Source organism: Vombatus ursinus, unplaced genomic scaffold (genome assembly GCF_900497805.2).
Source record: "Vombatus ursinus unplaced genomic scaffold, bare-nosed wombat genome assembly UNPS02014826.1, whole genome shotgun sequence".
NCBI classification, from domain to species: Eukaryota; Metazoa; Chordata; class Mammalia; order Diprotodontia; family Vombatidae; genus Vombatus; species Vombatus ursinus.
Window position 1 is genome coordinate 11437062 of NW_020954604.1, and position 21695 is coordinate 11458756.

A 21695-nucleotide genomic window follows, 5' to 3' on the forward strand; every position below is an offset into this window, starting at 1 on the left:
ACTAATGACAGAGCGTAACTTAGATAAAATTCGCCAGATACAGACATACCATAAAACAGGAAGTTTTGTTCCAGGCGCCCTAAAAAAGCACTGGATGATGATGGAGGGAGCCCTGCAATGCCCTGCTGCTCCTGTGCAGGCTTCACAGGCCAGCATGGGGATTCTCAGCCAGAGGTCTGCCGCTGCTTCAAAAGGCCTCCAGGAGTGAGGCCGTGGGGTTGCTCTTTCCCTCCCCCTAAAAAAACAAAGCTCTCAAACAGGGATATGGATGGGGCTAAAAACAGAAGCAGCTTCTATTGGTCTTGTTTGATTTTTTTTAATAAGTATTTTTTCATATGATGTGTGATTGTCAGCATTTTACTTCGGGCCTAGTGGACTGTGATCTCATTGAGTTACAGTGTTTTTTTTTTTTTTAAACAAAACAAAACAAAAACGACCATAAGCACTATCCTAACACTTGAGATGTGTAGGGCCTATGAGACTGCTTTCTAACAAGGATGAGCTTTACTGGGTATCTCCCTGTAACCACAACGAGTATTGCTTTCAAACACAGAACAGGATTGAGTTTAAAAGGGTGACCTGTGATGAAAGATCAGGCTGGCTGGAGTTAGGGGATGCTTTCCATTCGTTCTTGCTAGGAGAGAACATTAACTTGCCCAGGGGACTGCTTCTATTAACACTCGAGGATACTATTTACAGCTGCTTCTAAAATGGAGTCAGTTTCTACACCACCTTCACTGGGGTCCGGCATGAATCTTTCCAGGCAGTTTTCTGGAGATGCCATTGGGGAAAAGTTGGGGAAATCTAACTCGATGGAACCACTGCCAGCCATATCAGTTTGGAGGTGCCTCCCAGGTTTTTTGAGTTCCAAGATATTTTTGAATGTTGTTTCTAAGCTCTTACTGAGTTGAAGATCTGGCTGGGGCTCACCCGACCCTTTCATGATGTCTGTGTGTAGAACCTCATTCTTTGGAGAATTCCTCAGAGTTTTGTCTTGAAGGGAATTGTTACATGTTCCCTCTGAGTGAGGTTCAATAGTATTACTTGATCGCTGGTTGTCCATACCATGATCTAGTCTGGATGAGGTTTTCAGGGGGCCCTCAGAGCATGGAGAGCACTCACTGCCCCTGGCGGAGTCTCTCCTGACTACCTTCTCTTCAGCTGTGCACCCAAACTGGACTGTACCTGCCTTGTCAAATTTCAGGGCTTTGCCAAGGCATTCTGATTTTTTAGAAATATTTCCTCCTGGGGAGACCATAATGTGGTTAGGCACTGTATGAGGCTGGTCATGATTTGCTGGTTCTGCCACGCCTAGTTTGGCTCGGTCTCTGCTTTGGACCTTGGTGGCCACTGCCAGGTTCAGAGAGCTTGATGCCTTGCTGCCATGCTGGTCACTCCTGCCAAACTGTGTCTCTTCTGTGGCTTTATCTAGTTGTTTGGAGGAACAACAGAAATCGGCCTGATAACCATCTGGAAGTAGGAAAAAACATACCTGAGTCTACAGCTTTTGTGTATGAAAGACATTTAGTGAATGGACAAGACAGGAGGAGCCACATGAATAGAAGCTGAGTGGGTAAGATGAATAGGGTGAACACATATTAGACTCTCCCAATCATATTACTCCCCATCCTTTGAGAGGATCTTGTCAGCATACTGGGATTATCCAGAAGCTTGATGTCTAGACTGGAAAACCAATCAGCAGGTTTTGGTAGGCACCAGCTTGGAAGCTTGGACCTCTCTTGGAATGTGGTGGCTTGAAGATATATAGGTCAATAAGTTGGGCAAAAGCCCTCCCCAACCCTGAGCTCTCAGCTGTTTTTTTGTTTGTTTTTTCCCTTCCCTTCCCCCCTTTTTTGGGAAAAAGTTTGGAAACATGTTAGACAATAGGCATCATGCCTGGAATCTTTTTCCCCTTACACGGTACAAGAAGCTTGAATTAGGTCATGAAGAATATTCATTTTTTCTAAAAAAAAAGTAATAGAGCCTCAAGAAATCTGCACATACAGACAATAGTAAATCTAGTCATGCTTTGTTGAGAATAAAAAGTGGTCAGCAAGGTCACAAAAAATGCTTTCATCTCAGGAAAGGCAGGAGAATAGGATGGAAGGCATAGAGCAGAAACAATTGTATCAAGCAAAGCTGAAAACAGTTCACAGGATGGCTGAACTGAACTTGAACTGAAAGATCATGAGGTCTGTAGGAGCGTTGCAATGAGAACTTAAAAAGGAAAGTTAATTCTTCAGTTAGAAAGTGAGAAGGTGAAAGGATACATGATAAAACCTATTTTAAAAAAAATCTGAGTGAATACATGCATTGTTTTCCTGGACCTATGACTTCATCACCCTTACTATCTGCCCAGCTGTGGCTCCCTAAGGACCACCAAACCTTTCCATCCAATTTGCAACTGAATCCTCTGATATGTCTTTTATTCCATTCCTGGAACAGGAGTTATTCAAGCAGGATGATCTTGCTTTATTTGCTTATGTGCACAGCACTTCACATCGAGGATCTGGAACTTAACGGGACTTTAGAAGCCACTGAGTCCAATCTCCTCATTTTACAAAGGAGGGAACTGAATTACAGAGAGGTTAAGGGACTTGTCTAGGGTCACACAGCTACTAAGTATTGGGGGTAGCATGTGAACCCAAATCCAGTCCTGCTATACATACACAGTAGGTGCCTAATAAATGTTCATTCATTCACTGGTATATGGAACTCCTGGTAAGAAAATTCCCTCTACTCCATTAGTCTTAGAGAGGTGCTGGAGACCCTGAGAGGCTGCCACTGTCCAGAGTCATGGAGCCAGGATACATGTGAGAGGAAAGACCTGAGCCTAGTCATTTTCTGCCTCCAAGACCACATTAGGTCTCTAGGCCATACTGCTTAAATCTTGGATTGCTAGAACTAGAAAGTACATCCTTACTAACAACAACTAACGCAAACTTATGGAACAGGTTAATACAAATGTTATCATCTCTATTTTATAGATGAGGAAGTTGGGGCCCAAAGAGGTTAAATGCCTTGGTCGAGTTCACACAGCCAGGAGGTGGCAACCCTGGCCTCAAAGCTGATCCCTGGGCTCCAAGCCCAACATTCTCTTCACAATATCATGCTGTTGACCCTGAGGTCCAAAGAAGGAGCTCTGGGGGAAAATGCAATGCATCCTTCTCTATAAAAAAGTAGTAAACATGCAACTTCTCACACAGAGTGCTAGTGTAATCGGATAAAGGGACCAAAAGGCTCAGGCAGACTAAAGGTAGGAAAAAGGGAGCACGGTGATGACACAAAAGGCAAGAAGCCAATGTCTGAGGAACAAAGAAAAGCTGGAAAAGAGGCAAAAAGGGTGGCAGAAATTATTCCTCTAAGTTTAGATTCTTCGATGGTCTTTTTGCAAGTGGCCTTGCGGTACTGGCAAGAATCTGCCACCTGTCGAATGGGACTAAGTAGGTGACAAAAAGCCTCCTCTAGGAAGAAGGTGGGTGAGTGGGAGGACGCCAGGAAGCAGGGTACAATGGGAACTGTAAGCAAGACCATGGAGGACAGACAGTTCTCAGTTTCAACAAGAGATTGGAATTAGGCAAAAAATTACCAAGCTCTTCATACCCTTTCACCAAAGAGCCCCTGACTGGGCACATGTCCCAAGGAGGTACAGAGAGAAAGATCCCATGTATTATAAAAATATTTCCAGCTGCACTTTTTGTGGTAGCAAAGAACTGGGAACAAAGTGGGTGCCATCAATGGGAAATAGCTAAACAAATTTCAAACAAGTGAGCATAATAGAATATTATTGTGCCACAAAATATGACAAGTATGAGGAATTCAGATAAACATGGGAGAACATACAAATTAATGCAGAGTGAACTAAAAAAAGATAGGTAAAAAAATATACACAACTATTACAATGTAAGATTATGACAAGAACCAATCTTTGCCCAGAAGGAGAGAGAAATAAATGCACCTCATTCCTTTTGCTAAAAGGGCTGAGACTATGGGTGTGCAATGCCATATATGCTGTCAGTCAATGAGGCAATGTTTTGTTAAATTTGGCTTAACTGTTTTTTTTCCCCTTTGTAACAAGGGTTGCTGCTCAGAAGCTGGGTGGGGGGAGGGGAGGGAAAGTGGGCAGATCTGAAGATGACTGTGAAGTGAAAACAAAAGGAATCCTTAGTTTTCTTTTTTTTCCTTTTTTTGTGAGGCAGTTGGGGTTAAGTGACTTGCCCAAGGTCACACAGCTAGTACGTGTCAAGTGTTTGGTTGGAGGCCGGATTTGAACTCAGGTCCTCCTGACTTCAGGGCCAGTGCTCTATCCACTGTGCCAACTAGCTGCCCCAATCCTTAGTTTTCTTATCTGTACCTTGAGGGTAACAACAGCCACCTCACCCATCTTACAGGTTTGTCGCAAAGATCCAATGGGTTTTAGAACTGGAAGGGACCTTAGAGATTATCTCGTCTAACCTTCTTATTATGTAGAGGTGAAGTGAGAGAGTGTTACCCGTAGGACAGCTGGGATTCGATCCTGGTCTTCCAACCATAAACTTTTCTACTATGATGTGCTCCTTCTTCATATATGTGCTCACCAATGCTCAGGAACACTTTGAGAGCATTACAAGTGTAATGCTTTTATCACATGATAGGTATTCAATAAATATTTGTTGACTAAAAAAACAACAACAAAAGGCACCAATACACTTAAAAAAATAATTAGATGGACAGGGGAATGTTTCAGTGACTAATAGAGGGTTAACTAACTTACCCATGGTCACAGAGCTATTAAATGTCTGAGGTGGGATTTGAACTCAGGCCACTTGTGAATCTAAAACTCATCACTCTTTCTTTTTTACCATATGGCTTTTCATCTGAAAGGCCTTGTATTTCTGAACCATGGCTTACTAAGAATTATAGGCTAGTAGGCAGGGATGAGACAGACATTCAGACAGAGAGAGAGAAGAGCGAGAAAACATATATATTTGCTTGGAATTTGGCACATACGAAGAGGATTTTAAACTGAAAATGGAACACTGAGAAAACTGACCATAATGATATGCTAAAAAAGACACTACGAGGCATCTATACAGAGAAGTCTACCTGAGAAAATTCATAGTAATTCACAGGTGACAATATGTAGAAAGAATAAGAGGACCATAGAAAGGTGCCTCTACTTTCTCTACTTAACTCCTTACAATCCTGCTTTCCACCCTGACATTCTATTGGAAACTGTTCTCTCCAAAGTGACTAATGATCACTTAGTTGCCAATTCCAATGGCCTTTTCTCAATCCTCATTCTTCTTGACCTCTCTTCAGCTTTTGATACTACTGATCACTCTCTCCTTTATATTGTCTTCTCTCTAGGTGTTCAGGATACCACTTTCTCCCAGTTCTCCTCCTACCACCCTCCTACCTTTCCAGTCTTCTTACCTTATTCCCCAACACATACTCTTTGATCCAGTGACACTGACCTCCTTGCTGTTCCATTAACAATACACTCCATCTCTCACTTCTGGATGTTTTCTCTGGCTGTTCTCCATACCTGGAACGCTTTCCCTTTTCCACTCCAACTACTGACCTCCCTGGCTTCCTTTAAGCCACAACTAAAATCCCACCTTCTACAGAAAGCCTTCCCTAACTCCTCTTAATTCCAGTGCTTTCCCTCTGTTAATTATTTCCTATTTATCATGTATATAGCTTGCTTTGTATATATTTGTTTGCATATTGACTCTCCAACTAGACTGTAAGCTCCTTGAAACCATAGACTGTCTTTTGCCTATTTTTGTATCCCCAGTACTTAGCACAGTGCCTGACACATAATAGGTGCTTGATAAATGTTTATTGGACTGAATATAAAGCTCATGCCAATTCAATTTCAAATGTGCAGAGTATGATTAATAAAGTAAGTCTTAACGTGATGAGGTAAACACAGCCTCATTGGTATCACTGAGACTTAGTACATGACACATGACTAAAATACAACAATGAAAGTGATCATTTTCATTCAAAAGGAATATAATAAAAGGAGCAATAGAGAATGTACTGTAAATCAAACATATATATTTCTATATGGAAACCTACCAACTTGAGTGGGGAAGCATGGTGCACAGAATTTGAATGAAGGTGGGAGCAACAGAAGTGATACTGATATGTGGGATAGGCATATACCTCAGAACACCCACAAAAGAGGAAGAAACAGAAAATGAGTTATGAGACGATGACAAAGACAACATGGAGGGAAAATACAGTTGTGATGGAGCATTTCACATTTTTCTTGGATATTGGTTTCTCCTAACTAAAGAGTAACTCATAAGTTCTTGCCTTGCTAAAATATTTAATCTTACAGAAGACAGAGGAAGTGACCAGGAGGTCTGTTATCATAATTAATAATTCTGACTTAACCAAGAGGTACCGGTTGGTAAACTAGACATGATGGAAATCTTGGCAAGAAGTGACCATACCACTTCTGAGTTCGTGACAGAGGAAGGAACCTCTGTTCCTTCCAGGTATTCTGATATGTACCCTAGAATTTGGAAGCATGAATTCCAAAGTATTTGGAGAATGGAGAAAGAGGAAGGAGTCCAGAGGAAAGGCCTGAGTTACCAAAGGGGAGGAGCACAGGATCAAAGACCTGGTGCTCAAAAAGATATCATTTAAGACTAATGGTGTCATTTATGAAAAGAGAAAATTGTGGTCCAGGGAATGACTTGCTCAAGGTCACACAGAATAAGTGTCAGAAGTAGGATGTGAACTCAGGTCCTTGGACTCCACAGACAATACTCTTTCCACTGTTCCATGGTCTCCTTATGACATGGCTTAAGAGGAATGGAAGATACTCAAGGAGGAGAGTCTAGTGATGTCAACACAAATGATTCCAAAGGGGAAAGATGAGGAATCTGTCTAAAGAGGTCAATATGGCTGCATAGGTAGTGAACTGAGATTTTAAAAAGATATAACTAGAACAGGGAAGCAAGAGTAGGTAACTGAGGACAAATATAAAAGTGTCACCATTTTGTAAAACAACCAAGAAGGCTAAAGCCTAGAATGAACCAATGCTTGCAAAGAAGCTTTTTAGTTATGTTGAAGACAAGAGATCCAGAAAGGAACAGGACTGACTATACTGATGAATGTGGGGATGACATCTGATTACAAGAAGAAGACTTTGCTTCTGTTCTCCCAACCAAGGAAAATAATCTTCAGAATGGGAAGAATTAACAAAAATTGTTAATATGGAATTGAAACTCAAGATCAATGGGAGATGGTGAGAATACCTACTTGCTCTAAATGAGCTCAAGTCATTAAGTATAGATGAACTACATCTACAGGTACACTGGTAATCATCTTTGAAAAACTATGGAGAAAGGAGAAATGTTGCAGGACATTATTCCATTTTTCAAAAAGGTAATAAACTATTATATTATAGTTACCTTGACTTTAATTCCTGACAAAATTCTAGAACAAGCCATTAAATGGATGATTTGTGAATACTGTACTTTGTTGTTGTTTTTTTTTTTGTTGGTTGTTGTTTTTGTTTTTTAGGCAATTGGGGTTAACTGACTTGTCAAGAGTCACATAACTAGTAAGCATCAAGTGTTTGGTCTGAGGCCGAATTTGAACTCAGGTCCTCCTGACTTCAGGGCCAGTGCTCTATCCACTGTGCCACCTAGCTGCCCCTTAACTACTATTTTTTTTTTAAATTTTTTGTTGAGGCAATTGGGGTTAAGTGACTTGCCCAGAGTCACTTAACAGTCACTCCTCACTTCAGGGCCAGTGCTCTATCTAGCACTACCTAGCTGCCCCATGAGTACTGTATTTTGAAAAGAAAGTGTTGATCATTAAAAGTTGACATGAGTTTAGTGAGACTAAATCTTGCCATTCTCACATATGGAACTACATGGTTTCATTTCTTTTCTTATTTTTTTTTGACTGATTACTAAACTGGAAGGTAGGAAGAATTTCATCGACGTAGCCAGCTTCTTTATTTATTTATTTTTATGTTACGTATCAGATGATAGTACAGTTAAGTGGTGGTGAAATTGGCTTAACTGATTCCTATAGGCCTAAAGAGTGGTGATTAATGGGTTGTTGTCAGCCTGAAGATGATAGTATTCCATGACTCCAAATCCTACAACAACAGCAGAGTGATATTGGTATTATTAAAATTAACATTTTAATATTATTAAATTTTAAAGTTTTTAAAATTAAAGATGCTAATAGTATTAAACAAAACAGGCTTTTGTTTCAGGAAGAAGCTTAGGATCCTTAAAAAAAGCTTTGCAATTTCCTGAAGGCAATCTGGTTCTCTCTTCTCTTTCTATTCAATTTTAGGCCAAATATACTCATGATCCATTTGCAGTTTCTGTCCAAGTTACATACAGTGATGAACAAACATTATAGAGTGTAGTATTCAACTGCATATCATAGTCTAGACAACAGGCATTCTTTCTCCACTTAGTTTTTCATGAGTGGATAGTTAGATCAAACTTTTTTGAGTCACCAATGGACCAAGTTTATGAAGTGCACACGACTGTAAATCTTCCAAAGGACAAAGAACAAGGACATGGTGGCTGTGAGTAGGATGCAGCACATCACAAATAAGAAATTACAAATGAGAAGAGGAATGAAGGATGCCATCAAAGAAGATGGGCTACAGCAAAAGCAAGGATGACTGTCCTGACAGGATGCATGCTCCACTGATATCCTTGCCATAACAAAAGAAGGTAAGGGGCTCACTAGGCATACTTTGTGTACCTTCTGGGTGGAACTTCTTGGAGGACATGGACAAGAGGAGTACAGAACGAGGCAGCTTATGATCTACATTGTTAGAGGAAATTTCCATATCAAGGAGATCATTGGTCCACTTGAGCTTGAGTCAACTCTGAAGCAAGGTGCTGGCTCTGGTAATATGCCATGAGGCTCTATTCAAGGCTGTGTTCTGTTCAACACCTGGTGGTGGATTATTTGCCTCACCAGGGATCTCTCTAGCTAAGTTTGTGGGGGTCCACCCATAGGCTACGTATATAGAGATGATTTTTTTTCCCCACAGGAGATCTTGACAACTATTTACAAAGTAACAGAGGGACTATGGATTAGAATTTGGTTCAACTTAAGGAAAAACTTCTAAAACTTCTAAAAGTTGAATGCCTCAAAGTAATGAGTGAAGTAAAACTGGGAAAACAACCAAAAAATTGTTCCACCTTTATTTTTTTCTTTCTCTAAGACAGAAAATTTAAGCCAATCTAAAAGAGTACAAGAGGAGAGACTAAAAATTTATGCAAGTGACAATGAAATGTTAAGGATGAAATGAAAGCTCTACCTGGCACAGTTCCTTAACTAGTTTTTGAGTTTGGTTTAGTACTTGAGGGTGGCTAAGAAGCTGAGAATCCTACATAAGGAAATAATTTAATCACGAAGGTTAAACATGAAATTTAGGTTTTACAGAACACTGACAGGACCTTCAGGGCACCTGACCAGGGTGCTGGGAGTTTTTCTTATACTTTCTTCAATATTATTCATCTTCATACTCAGCTTTCACAACCTAATTCAGATAAAGACTCTTGTTAAAGTTTCCTGACTTGAGTTATAATAACTGCTTACCAGGGTCTACAAGGGCCAGGCGTTTATCTCGGGACAGAGAAGCTCTTTCTTCTTGATTAAACATCCTGTCAATCATCACCATCTCAGCAGAAGGATTTATCCGCTGAAAAACAAAGAGCAAAATCATTTTAGATACTTTTAAAATCGGTTCAAAACATGTCAGCTGGGTCTTTAAATCCAAAAAGAAGGAATCAAAAATGAAGATTTAGTTTCTAGTTTCCTGTTGCGTCTTTTTACTCCATCTTCTGTGATGATTTATTTGTTAAGAAATTCCTTGAAGTGAATTTTAATTTTAATGACTTCAGCAAAAGAGAAGTTAGAATTGTAGTCCTAATTTCTTTTGTTTTGAGATGAGCAAGCTAAGTTTATTTTTTATTTTTTAATTCAATTTTCTTTTTATTTTCATTTCCAAATTCCCTTCCTTCCTCCCTCATTCTCCTCCCCCACCCACTGAGAAAGCAACAAAATCTGTTACAAATACATAAAGTCAAGCAAAACAAATTTCCACATTAACTAGGTCCAAAAAAAAATATGTTTCAATCTGAACTCTGAGTTCATTACCTCTCTATCAGGAGGTGGGCAGCAAGTTTCATCATGAGGCCTCTGGAACTGTGTGGTTGGTTCCTTTGTGTCGATCAGAGTTTTTAAGTCTTTCAAAGTTGTCTTTATAATACTGTTGTTACTGTATAAATTGTTCTGCTTTAGTTGACTGTTTCATGACTTGTCTAAACCAAAATCATCTGAGAACAGTTCAACAATACTGATAAAGCTTCTTACAATTTTTAAATGCTTCTTTCAATTTGGCCAGTTTGGCTTCACTGATAGCTATTCAAGTTGAAAAAAATTCTCTCATAGCTTTAAACAGCTGATTTAGTGTAGTTAAGAGATTTTCCTAAAGCCATATTATCATCATTGGCTTAAGAACTTCACTGATAATAATATTAATGTAAGAAGAGTGTATCTTTGTAGACATTACATCACCCACAAAATCATTTATAGCTTAAAGCACGTTCTTGGACTACTGAAATGGATTTGGCCTTTCCCATCTTTTCCCAAGTCTTTTGTTCTCTTTTCTCATTAACTAGTATTTAAGAACTAATTTTGGCATTGGTTATTTCCATGTTTCCTCTATTCCTTCTTAAAAACTTCTATCCAATGCACTATATTCTGTACCTGCAGTCTTTCTCAGAAGATCTCCAGTATTTCATCTGTTCGAGGAAATATCTCCCTCCTCTTGGAAGGGAGGCAGGAGACTATGGGTACAAAATATTGCAAAAGCTGTCAGATATAGCTGCTGGTGTCAGTTAATTTTAATTAACTGATTTTTTTTGTTACAAGGGAATGTTCAAAGGAAAGGAGGTATCATATTAGGAAACTACAGTGATGTAAAAACAGAAGGCATCAATAAAACAAGAAAAAGCGAATCTCTGTGATCTCTTAATTTTTGAGTTGAAAAACCATGTTTTGAAAGTACACTGCCTCTTTGGGTTATTCATCTGTAAAGCAGCTGCACGATACGCATTGTGTTTCTGAAAACCAAATCTACTTGGCTTGTAGGTCTTACCATGGCATCTTCTATAAGCAGACATCTGTATTTGTTAAGCATAGCTTGGGTCCTTTTGAGAAGTTGAGTGGCAACTGATTCAAATTCACTGTCCACTAAAAAGAGAGAGAAGACAGGAAAAGTTATCCTCACTATCCTTAACAGGATAACAGACTTACAGCTGTAACGAACTCTGCCACAGAGGTCATCTGGCCCAATCCCCTCATTTTAAAGATGCAGATCACTGATTTGCCCAGGGTCACTCATACAGATCAGTCACAGAACGGCAGACTTATTTCAGTGATTCTTCAGGCTAAAAAGGACTTCATGAGATCATCCCCTTGCTTCAGGAAAAAAAGTACTCTCTTGAATATAATAACTTTATCCATTATCAAGGCTCATCTGTGAAAACTTTTGTCATCCATCCCAGGCTGGCTTCGCTTCTGCCCTGGCCAGACTTCTAGGCTGCTTTTCTCTATTGTCAGCTGTTACACCATCATAGAATGTCATCTGGTTTTAATATTAGCTTAAATAGAATCCAATCAAGAAGATCTATATATTACAGAATGTCAATGCTTTTCAACAACAAATATTTTTAAAAATCATGCAATTTATTCCAACATCAAATAGAAGTGATCTTAGGATGACCTGCTGTTTAGATGATTTGTGCTGCCACTCCCTTCAATTATGAGGATGCTTTCATGAGGCAGCTGGGGCTGGGGTCAGTCTAAATGTAAATCCAAGTTTAGATACTTACTTACTAGCTGTGTGACCTTGGGCAAGTCACTTAATCTCTGTTTGCCTCAGTTTCCTCAACTATAAAATGGGTATAATAATAGCATCTACCTCCTAGGGTGGTTGTGAGAATAAAATGAGAATGTGTAAGATGCTTACTTTGCACAGTGCCTGGCACATGGTAAGTACTTAATTAATGCTCATTTCCTTCCTTCCTTCCTTTCTTTCCATGTAGAACCTTACATTAATGGGTCATATCTTCAGGATTACAGTTTTGCAGTCCTGCCTTTCCTTATTCACCTGTTTGCCACATTCCCTCTCTTACTTTCCCATGTTTTTTTCTTCCTCTCATATTCCCTTTTCACCACCCCACCAGCCCCCTCCCTACCTGGTCCTGGTCCTGACCCCTTCCTAGTTCACAGGATCATAGAATCACAGATCTAGAGTTGCAAGCTTAGAGGCCATCTTGTTCAAACCCTTAATTTTACATATGGAGGAAACTGAGGTCCAAAGAGATTGAATGGTTTGCCCAAAGTCCCACAAGAAGTAAGATCAGAGGTGGTATTTGAACCCAGGATCTCTTGCTCCAGAACTAGTGCTCTTTCCCTTGTACTATGCCTGCCTTAGGCAGAACAGAAGTCACTGTGACCACTGCCCTGATACTGTGGAGCAGAGCCAGAAGGGATAAGGGTCAGGCACAGCTGGACAGGAAAATAAGGCAGTATGGATGAAATGGAGTCAGGGCTCTGGAGGCACACTCACAAGGGGCAGGACTATCAGGACTGAACATGAGGATGGGGAAGCAAGCATGACGGCTGGCACTGAGCTGGGACAGAGAAACTAGTATATAATCTTTGGCCAGATACCAAGTTGGTACCACTATACTAGAAGGTCCCAGTTCTACTTCTGACTCAATTATTTGCTTGACTGGCTTTGTGACCTCAGGAAATTCTTTTTAAGCATCCATTCACGAATATTGGTCACCAAGAGCAAGGAAGAGGTTAGTGTAAGTTGTTTGCATGATGACCAGTCAAGTAAAATCTTCAGGCAAGTGTTAATTCATGATTCAGCTTTACTGCTCAGGAATTTGACCACAAGAGTGACATTTTTGGTGAGGATATTACCTTTTGGCCTTTGGTGGGAAGAATGTGGTGAGGCACTTCATGAATACCAGAGATTTCTTACTAAGATGGATGCTATTAACTCTCCTCCTGCTGCTCCTAGGCAGTAAGTCAGTGACAGAGTTGGGATTTTTCAAAGGAGAGCTCTCTTATTTGCATTCTAAAACTCTCAATCATCCTCTTAGAAATTCTACTGGTCTCAGGCATTGAATGAGCTGTCTCAGGCTCAAGGCCTATTTACCTTTCTTCAAATCCTCTTCAGTTGGCAGGGATCCCTGACACACATGATAAGAAAGGAGTCTCTGGACCGCATCATTTAGAGACCTGAACTGGCTTTTATCTGGCGTCACAGCATGGGCTTGATTCTTCTGTAACTGCTGGAGAATACTTTAAGAGACAAATTTCCAATATTAACACAGAACTACTTTGAGAAACCTAACCACACAGTCACATTTACATAAGAATAAACAGGAATAACAACAGTACATAAATTATATTAGATTTCTGAGTTGTCTTTCTAATAGTAGAGAGAGATTATGCTCATCCATCCACTATCCTGTATAATCAATCAATCGATAAGCATTTATTAAGCACCCACTATGTTCCAGGCACTGCACTAGGTATTGGGGAGACAAAGACAAAAAAAATCAAGCAATTCCTACTGGGGAAAACAACACACCTCTAAATAAATATCTTCAGAATACTTACAAGCTAAATACAAAATATTTAAGTACTAGGTACCAGCAGGGAGGGCACGAGCACATCAGGGGAGGAGGAAAGGCTTAGTTAGTGTAGCAGGTAGTGCCAGAACTGTGTCTAGAAGGACAAGAAGGAATGTACGAGGCAGAGGTGAGGAAGGAGTGCTTCCCAGGTATGGGGAGAGATGATCCAAAAGCACAAAGGAGATGAGAATCATGTGGCAAGAACAAAGAGCAGGCCAGTTGTGATTCATCACAGAATGAGAGAAGGGGAGTGATGCAGGATGAGGCTGGAAAGACAGGATGAGGCCAGGATGGAAAGGGCTTCCAAAGCTAAAAAGAGGAATTTAATTTTCATTCTAGAACAAAGTCAACAGAGTTTACTAAGCAGCAGGGGAATAGCAAGGTTCCAATTGGGTGCTTAAGGAAAATCACTTTGGCAGCTATTTGGATGATGAATTAGAGTGGGGAGGAGTTTGAGGGAGGGAGACCATTGTAAAAGTCCAGTTGAGAAGGGACAAGGGCCTGAACTAAGTGGTGGTTGTATGAATGAAGAGAATGGGACAGTGGAGGCAGAAATGAAAGATTTGGCAACTAGTTCAATACGTGGGCTAAGGAAGAATTAAGAGTTGAAGACATTAAGACATTTGATTCGGGGAGAATCAAAAGATGTTGAGGTCTTCAAAAAAATAAGGAAGCTTGAAGGGGGAGGGAGGGGAGTTTGGGGAAAAGACTGTGAATTTTGTTATGGATGTGTTAAGTTTGAGATGTCTCTGGGCCATTCATCTTACAACATTCAGTAGGCAATTGGTGATATTTGATGTTTCCCTGGTGATCAATACTGTATAATGCAATAAAACTGATGGTGGTGGGAATTTATCCTGTGTCTCTCAAGGCCCACTGGAAAACTGAACAAATGATCTTTGTCTCATATAAACATGGTACTCCAACCAATTCTATCTGCATGGGTTTAAATACACACATAACATACACAGAGCTAAATTCATATCCTATAATAAGCAAATCAACAGGTATTACCTGGGCTGACACTTCTGCTCTACCCTTAAAGTCTGTTCATGCTTAAAGTCTAATCATGCTCAAGAGGGATCCTCAGAACAACAAGAACTTTAAAAGCCCAAACTATTAGCCTTAGGAACAAAAGAGTAAACACCAAGAGATTAATCACTTTCCAAGATTCAACAAACATCATTTGATATCCTAACACCCCCTAAAGAAGATGTTATCAATGAAACCGTACATTTTCAAAAAGACAAAAATGTAATTTTTGAAAAGGCTAATGCAGAATCAGACAACCCCCAAATATATCTACATAAGATGTTAACTTGACCTCTGTAGTTGATGATAGAAACTGGGAAAACTAAAGGAATTAATTTGAAATTAAATCACACTTTTCACAAGTTAACTTACAAAGCTCCTTTAGTTAGCTGTTTTGCAGCAGGTCTCTTTTGTCCCACTGTATGACTATCCACCTAGAGGAAAATAAATTTCCTGATTATTTCCTTCGGTAGAAAAAAACAGATTACAGAAAACTTCGAAAATATAGTTTTAAAAGTAGAAATGTTTTCAATTACCTATAAAAGGCATTTTTTGGAATGGTAGTATTATGCCTTATTGAAAAAAAAACAACAGAAGAGCAATAATTCTGTAGATTGAGTATTAACAACTTGGTACTACATTAAAAACTTCTGGGATCACAGAATGCAGTCACAACTCTTTAGAAGGACTCAGCTGTTAACTTATTACAGGATAACAAAATATGCAGGGCAATATGTTTGTAGGTAACAACCCAACAGATGAGAAATCAACAGATCACTTAGCCCCACAGCCCAGAAGTGAGCCTGGCACAGATTACTACTATGGTTTAGGAAGCAAATTCAGATTCTGTTGTGCCTGGGTGGGAAGAGAGAACCAGAGTCCCTAGTCCTAAGAACAGCACCTCACTGGGCACCACCAGGCAATCCTACATCACAGGAGACTTTTCAATTTAAAGGGATGGAGAAATGTTTAAGAAAATCATAAGGCTGACAAAAAAATCCTCTTTTTTTTTTCTTCCTTTTTCTCCTTTGGACCATTAATTTTTAAAGTAATATTCAAACTTTTTCAGTTCCCAGGCCACTTTATTGGGATAATGTTGATCACCTATCCTGTCAAATGCTGCTGGCCACTTGGAAAAAAATCCTGAATGGGAAGAAGGGCACTGTTTTTGCTAAGACATTGGTGAGAGGTATCACAAGTAATAATAGCTGACCTTACATAGTATTTTATACAGTTTTAAAGTTTTATTCTTTCATGTAATTTTATTTTATTCTCACAACAATCCTACAAGGGATATATTGGAAGTATTATCTTTATTTTACAGAAGAGGAAGCTGAGGCTTAAGGTCTCACTGCTAATAAATTGAAGATCCAGCTTTTATACCCTGGCCTTCAGCTTCCAAGTCCACATTGCCTTTAATGTAAATCATTCATTCATGCTAGATGTTATTATTATCCATTTTAACACCAAAAGAGAACAGCTGCCTGACCTCCGAGAGCCCGCCAGGGATACCCATCTTCCAAAGACTTCACTGTGCGCATTGCGTGGTAAGATCCCTACTGGAGAAGAGGTGAGCTCTGTCCTGATGTGCAACCAAGACCCCAAGCAGCAAAGTGGCGCCCTTACACTTTTATTCTTTTGCTGTAAATACTAAGAAAAAGCTACATTCAATAGCCATCTACCTGTACATTTTGCTGTCCTGGTGATGATCCCACTCCTTTTTCCTGCTGTGGCTGTGGTGTTCCTAAGGGTGGTTGTATGACTTTGCTTCCAGAATCCTGTCCTATTAAAACGGTGAACATATGATGTTAATCAGAGGCAGCAAAAGAGTAAACCATAATTCATGTATCATAGATAATTAATTACTCTAAGATGAGAGGAGAGCAAGGAGGAGAATTTATTTGCCAGACCTGGGCATCAGACAAAGTGACTGTCAGAATCCACTAAGTAAGACAATTTAAACACTGGAGTTTCACCTTCTTTGAGGCAGAAGCAAATGACTTTTGGAGGACCTGAGTATCCACAAAGCTGAGAGGAGGGGAATAAAAAAATGGTAGCATCTGAATGGACATTTTTAGGGTTTTGCCTTCTACATTACTAAACATTTACTGAAAATGTCTCTAGAACTCTGTACCAGATACAATAGGAAGCACAAAATAAATAGGAAACACGGTAATTGTTCTCATGTCATTCTAAGTGTGAGAATCAAATGCACACAGATGAAGAGAGCTGGGGACAATTACCAAAGCAACATACATTAAATAATATGTAGACTAACTATGAAAGTGTTGAGAGTCACAGAATAGAGGAGTGATCACAACAGGGTAAAGTTAATCTGGAAAGACTTCATTTAGGATTAGATATGAGGAACAGGAACTGACTTTGGATGTCAGGAGGCAAAGTAAAAATTAGATAAGGAGAGGCTCCTGACCTGGCAATGGGTTACTCAAGAGACCAGTTATTTGCGTTTGTCTCAAGCCATCTGGGGTCTTGGAAGTTGAAACGGGGGAAGTCTGGTTCAAGCTTTTTTTCTGAGCCTGTGAAAAATATTACCAAGATGGAAAAGTCAATTTAAAGATTTTAAAGTCTTAACAGGTTAGTGATAAACAAATGACTCAAGTCCTTTAACAACTTAAAAATTCAACCTAGAGAGTTTTCTTCAAGTTACATCAAAGAAACAAAAATGGAAAACAAATAGTATTATTTTCCTTTTATATAAGACAGGGGTTCTTAGCCTGGAATATGTGAACTTTACAAACATATATATATATATATATTTAAATGACTGTATTTTGATATAATTGGTTTCCTTTATAATCTTATGCATTTAAAAACATTATTCTGAAATAATGAGTCCATAGGCTTCACCAGACTGCCAAAGGGGGCCCATGATATAACAAAAAAGGTTAAGAACCCCTGACGTAGGAAGAATTTTAATAAATACATTTCCTTGTCCTCAGATCTCTGGGGTACATTCACTGGTATCTCCTGAGATGCTTCATCGAAGTTAGTTGGCTTCATGCCACCACAATAATAAATCCAAATATCCTCCCTCCTGGGGTCCTGCTTCACATGGTAAATACAGTCTAAGTCACTGAGATCCAAGAGGAACTCAGTCATTATAATTATAAGATTTTTATCCCTTGTGATTTCATATACACCCAAAACCCAATTCTTCTTTGAATTAGGACAGCAAACAATGAATTCCTGCATACTGTGCTTTAACTGAATATGACAACCTTAAAACTAAGTCTGTCTGACTCACTGACCAAAAAACTCTATTTTCTTTTACCGGCTTATCTGTAGTAAATCTATCATCCTGGTTACTCAGCACAGTTATGAGATGACTCACCTCACAATCAGTTAGCATAAGATCAGGAAATACTGGCATAAGGAGCTCCAAGTAAGGAAATTCCCTTTATTGATAGAGATCATCAATTGCTCTGCAAGTTATATTTTTAGAGAGTTGCCTAGAGCACTGTGATTTCAGTGATTTGCCCAGAGTCAAACAAGGCAGTATGTGTCAGAAGCCAGCCTTGAACTCAAGATTTCCTGATTCCCAAGGCCAGCCTGCCACCTTCCACACACCACACTGCCGTCTCCATTTAACAGCTTCAGCAAAAACTGATGACAACACCTTCTTTCTTATTTGTACAATAAGGAGATAATCTCTGAAAATAAACAATTCTATGATTCCATATGATGCATTCCTAAAGCTAAACAGAAATGACTTTTTTTGGGGGGAGGGGGGCTAGGCAATGGGGTTAAGTGACTTGCCCAGGGTCACACAGCTAGTAAGTGTTGTGTGTCTGAGGCCAGATTTGAACTCAGGTCCTCCTGACTCCAGGGCTGGTGCTGTATCCACTGTGCCACCTAGCTGCCCCCCAGAAATGACTTTTTGATTATCCCCCACTCTGAATCATCTATGACAATGAGACCCCTCTAGTACTGTGGATCATTACAGGAGTTAGCTGTACTTTAGTTACTTTAGTTCAGTCATTTCCCTTAAACAATCTTAAATTCTTTTCATTTTCCCTCCTTGCACAACAGAAGGTTGGAGGAAGGCTGGGGTTTACCAGTTAGCCTGTGAGTAATCCTCTTGCTTATAATAGAGTCATACCTGTGTCATCCCAGACAGATGGGTATGGGAGTCTTTTTAAAAGCAAGATGGGAATCAACTGGGGAAAAGATGAATAAATTAAGGTATATGAATGTGATGGAATACTATTGTGCTATAAGTAATGACAAAGGGGATAGTTTCAGAGAATCCTGGGAAGACTTATATGACTGAGGCAGTGTCAAGTGAGCAGAACCAGGAGAACAATTTATGCAACAACAAGAACACTGAAAAAAGAACTTCAGAAGATTTAAGCACTCTGGTCAATACAATGACCAACCACGATTCCAGAGGACCAGTGATGAAGCATGTACCTCTTCCAACAGAGAGGGGATGAATTCAGTTGCAGAATGAGACATACATTTTTGGACAAAGTCAATGTGGGAATTTGTTTTGTTTGACTTTACATATTCGTTACAAAGGTTTTGTTATATAATGAGAAAGAAATGACCAGTCCAGTCTTATTACTTTACAGTCTTACCTCATATATCAGTGCCTTAGATTAAAAAACAACAACATAATAACAATTTTCATGGTAATAAAGAACTAGAAATAACAAGGGTGTCCATCAATTAGTAAACAGCCTAAACCAACTGTGGTATATGAATGTAACAGAATATTATTTTGCCATAAGAAATGACAAATACAAGGAATTCAGAAACACAGGAAGATTTACATCAATTAATAAATGTGAGCTTGTAGAACTGAAAGAGGACCAGAAGAACAGTAAGGACAATGGTTACAACAACATAAACTAAAAGATAATCCTGATACTAAACTAAAATACCCTTATAACCTCTGAGCAAACAAAAAATTAATAATAGTCCTGGAGTACAGATAATAGGTATGAGTTGGACTTGGTGACCACTGAGATCACTTCCAACTCTTAAATTCAGTGGTTCTGTGAACCTAACTCCCTTTCCTCTCCGCAGAGAGGCAAGAGACCACCAGGACAGAATGGAGTCTGTACACAGTTTTGTCTATCATCGTTAGACAGGGCAAACCTATTGAGTGTTTTTCTTTGCTACAATGGAGGACAGGAAAGAAATGGGATTATTTCTAAAAACAACCAACCAAACCTGTAATATAAAAACAAAAGGCATCAATAAAACAATTTTAAAAAAGAGAGGAGGGAAGAGGTACTAGTTCAGAACTTTATGATAGGTAGAGGTCTTTTCTCTCCCTCTGCAGCATCAGTGGGGAGGATATAACTTCCCTTCCTGTTCTCCTGCAGCTGTAATCCATTCCCTCACATCTAAGGCCTAAGAAAACACCCCCAATTTACATATTTTAGTCATACTCTACATGTAGATATTCAGTATCTCAGTATTGATATTTAGTATTGCTCTCAGTCATACACTATGTGTAGATGTTCTTTAGAGAACTGGTCTCAGTCACTCCCATTCTTACTTTGGTGGCAGCAGCCTTACCTATCCCTGGGCACTCCTGTTCTCTTCTCCTTTATACTCCAAAGAATAGCCAATCTACTCTCACTGCCAGGAAATTTTTTTTTTTTTTGGTCCTTTATATGGTATTTCCAATACTGATAATATAAATGATCATTCTTTGACTTTTATGGGATCATAGATTTAAAGCTCACTTAGAGGAGATACTTAAACCTACATGTATTTTCTACAAATTACTAACATATTAAAATAGTTTGCCTTACAAACTCAGCAAATTTCTTCCCTCTCTAAGACCTGGCTAAGAGAAATCTACTCACATTAGAACAAGTGACTTTCAGTCTCTGAAGACCCCTTGAAATTCCATGATACATATCACCTACCCAGCAAAACTGAGTATAATCCTTCAGGGGAAAAAATGGTCATTCAGTGAAATAGAGGACTTTCAAGCAATCTTGATGAAAAGATCAGAGCTGAATAGAAAATCTGGCTTTCAAATACAAGACTCAAGTGGAACATGAAGAGGTAAACAGGAAAGAGAAATCCTAAGAGACTTACTAAGGTTGAACTGTTTATATTCCTGCATGGAAAGATGGTATTTGTAACTCACAAGATCTTTGCCAGTATTAGGGTAGTTGGAGGAAAAAAATTTTATGTATGTATGTGTATAGATAGATAGATAGATAGATAGATAGATAGATAGATAGATAGATAGATAGAGGGCACAGGGAGAGTTGAAGATGAAGGGGTGATATCTGGAAAATAAAATTAAGGAGTAAGAGAGGATTATACTAGGAGAAGGAGAAAGGAAGAGTAAATTATCTCACCAAAAAAAAACAACAGAAAAGGCTCTTACAGTGGAGGGGAAATGGGGGAAGGTGAGAAGGAACGAGTGAATCTTATTCTCATAGGATTGGACTTAAGGAAGGAATAACATACACACTCAATTGGGTATGGAAATCCATCTTACCCTACGGGAAAATAGGGAGGGAAGGGGACAAGAGAGTAGGGGGATGATAGAGAGGAAGGCAGATTGGGAAAGGGGGTAATCAGAAGCAAATACTTCTGAAGAGGGACAGGGTCAAAAAAAAAGAATGGAATAAATGGGGGAGGCAAGATAGGATTAAGGGAAATAGAGTTAGTTTTTCCCAGCATGTCTACTATGGAAGTGTTTTGCATAAGTGCACATGTATAACATATTGAGTTGCTTGTCTTTTCAATGAGGGTGGGTGGGGAGGGAGGGAGGGAGAAAATTTGTAACCCAAAGTTTTAAAAACACATGTTTAAAAAAAATGTTTTCACATGCAACTGGGAAATAAGAAATACAGGAAATGGGGTACAGAAATCTACCCTGCCCTACAGGAAAATAGAAGGGGAAGGGGATAAGAGAAGTGGGGGAGAGACAGAAGGGAAGGCAGACTAGGGGAAGGGGTATTCAGA

General features: G+C 39.3%; 1 protein-coding gene across 3 annotated transcripts in view; it reads right to left on the reverse strand.

Moving 5' to 3' along the window:
• Positions 1 to 354: 354 nt before the first annotated feature.
• Positions 355 to 21695, reverse strand: part of BICRAL (BRD4 interacting chromatin remodeling complex associated protein like) — a 102399-nt gene continuing 81058 nt past the window's right edge. For all 3 annotated transcript variants that reach the window (XM_027838407.1, XM_027838405.1, XM_027838406.1), the window contains exons 6-12: positions 17167 to 17272; positions 16418 to 16518; positions 15108 to 15169; positions 13223 to 13368; positions 11147 to 11241; positions 9583 to 9685; positions 355 to 1470 (exon numbers count right to left, since the gene is read on the reverse strand). In XM_027838407.1, coding sequence (XP_027694208.1) covers positions 674 to 1470; positions 9583 to 9685; positions 11147 to 11241; positions 13223 to 13368; positions 15108 to 15169; positions 16418 to 16518; positions 17167 to 17272 — 1410 coding nt within the window. In that variant the 3' untranslated portion in view covers positions 355 to 673. The remainder of the gene's footprint in view (positions 1471 to 9582; positions 9686 to 11146; positions 11242 to 13222; positions 13369 to 15107; positions 15170 to 16417; positions 16519 to 17166; positions 17273 to 21695) is intronic.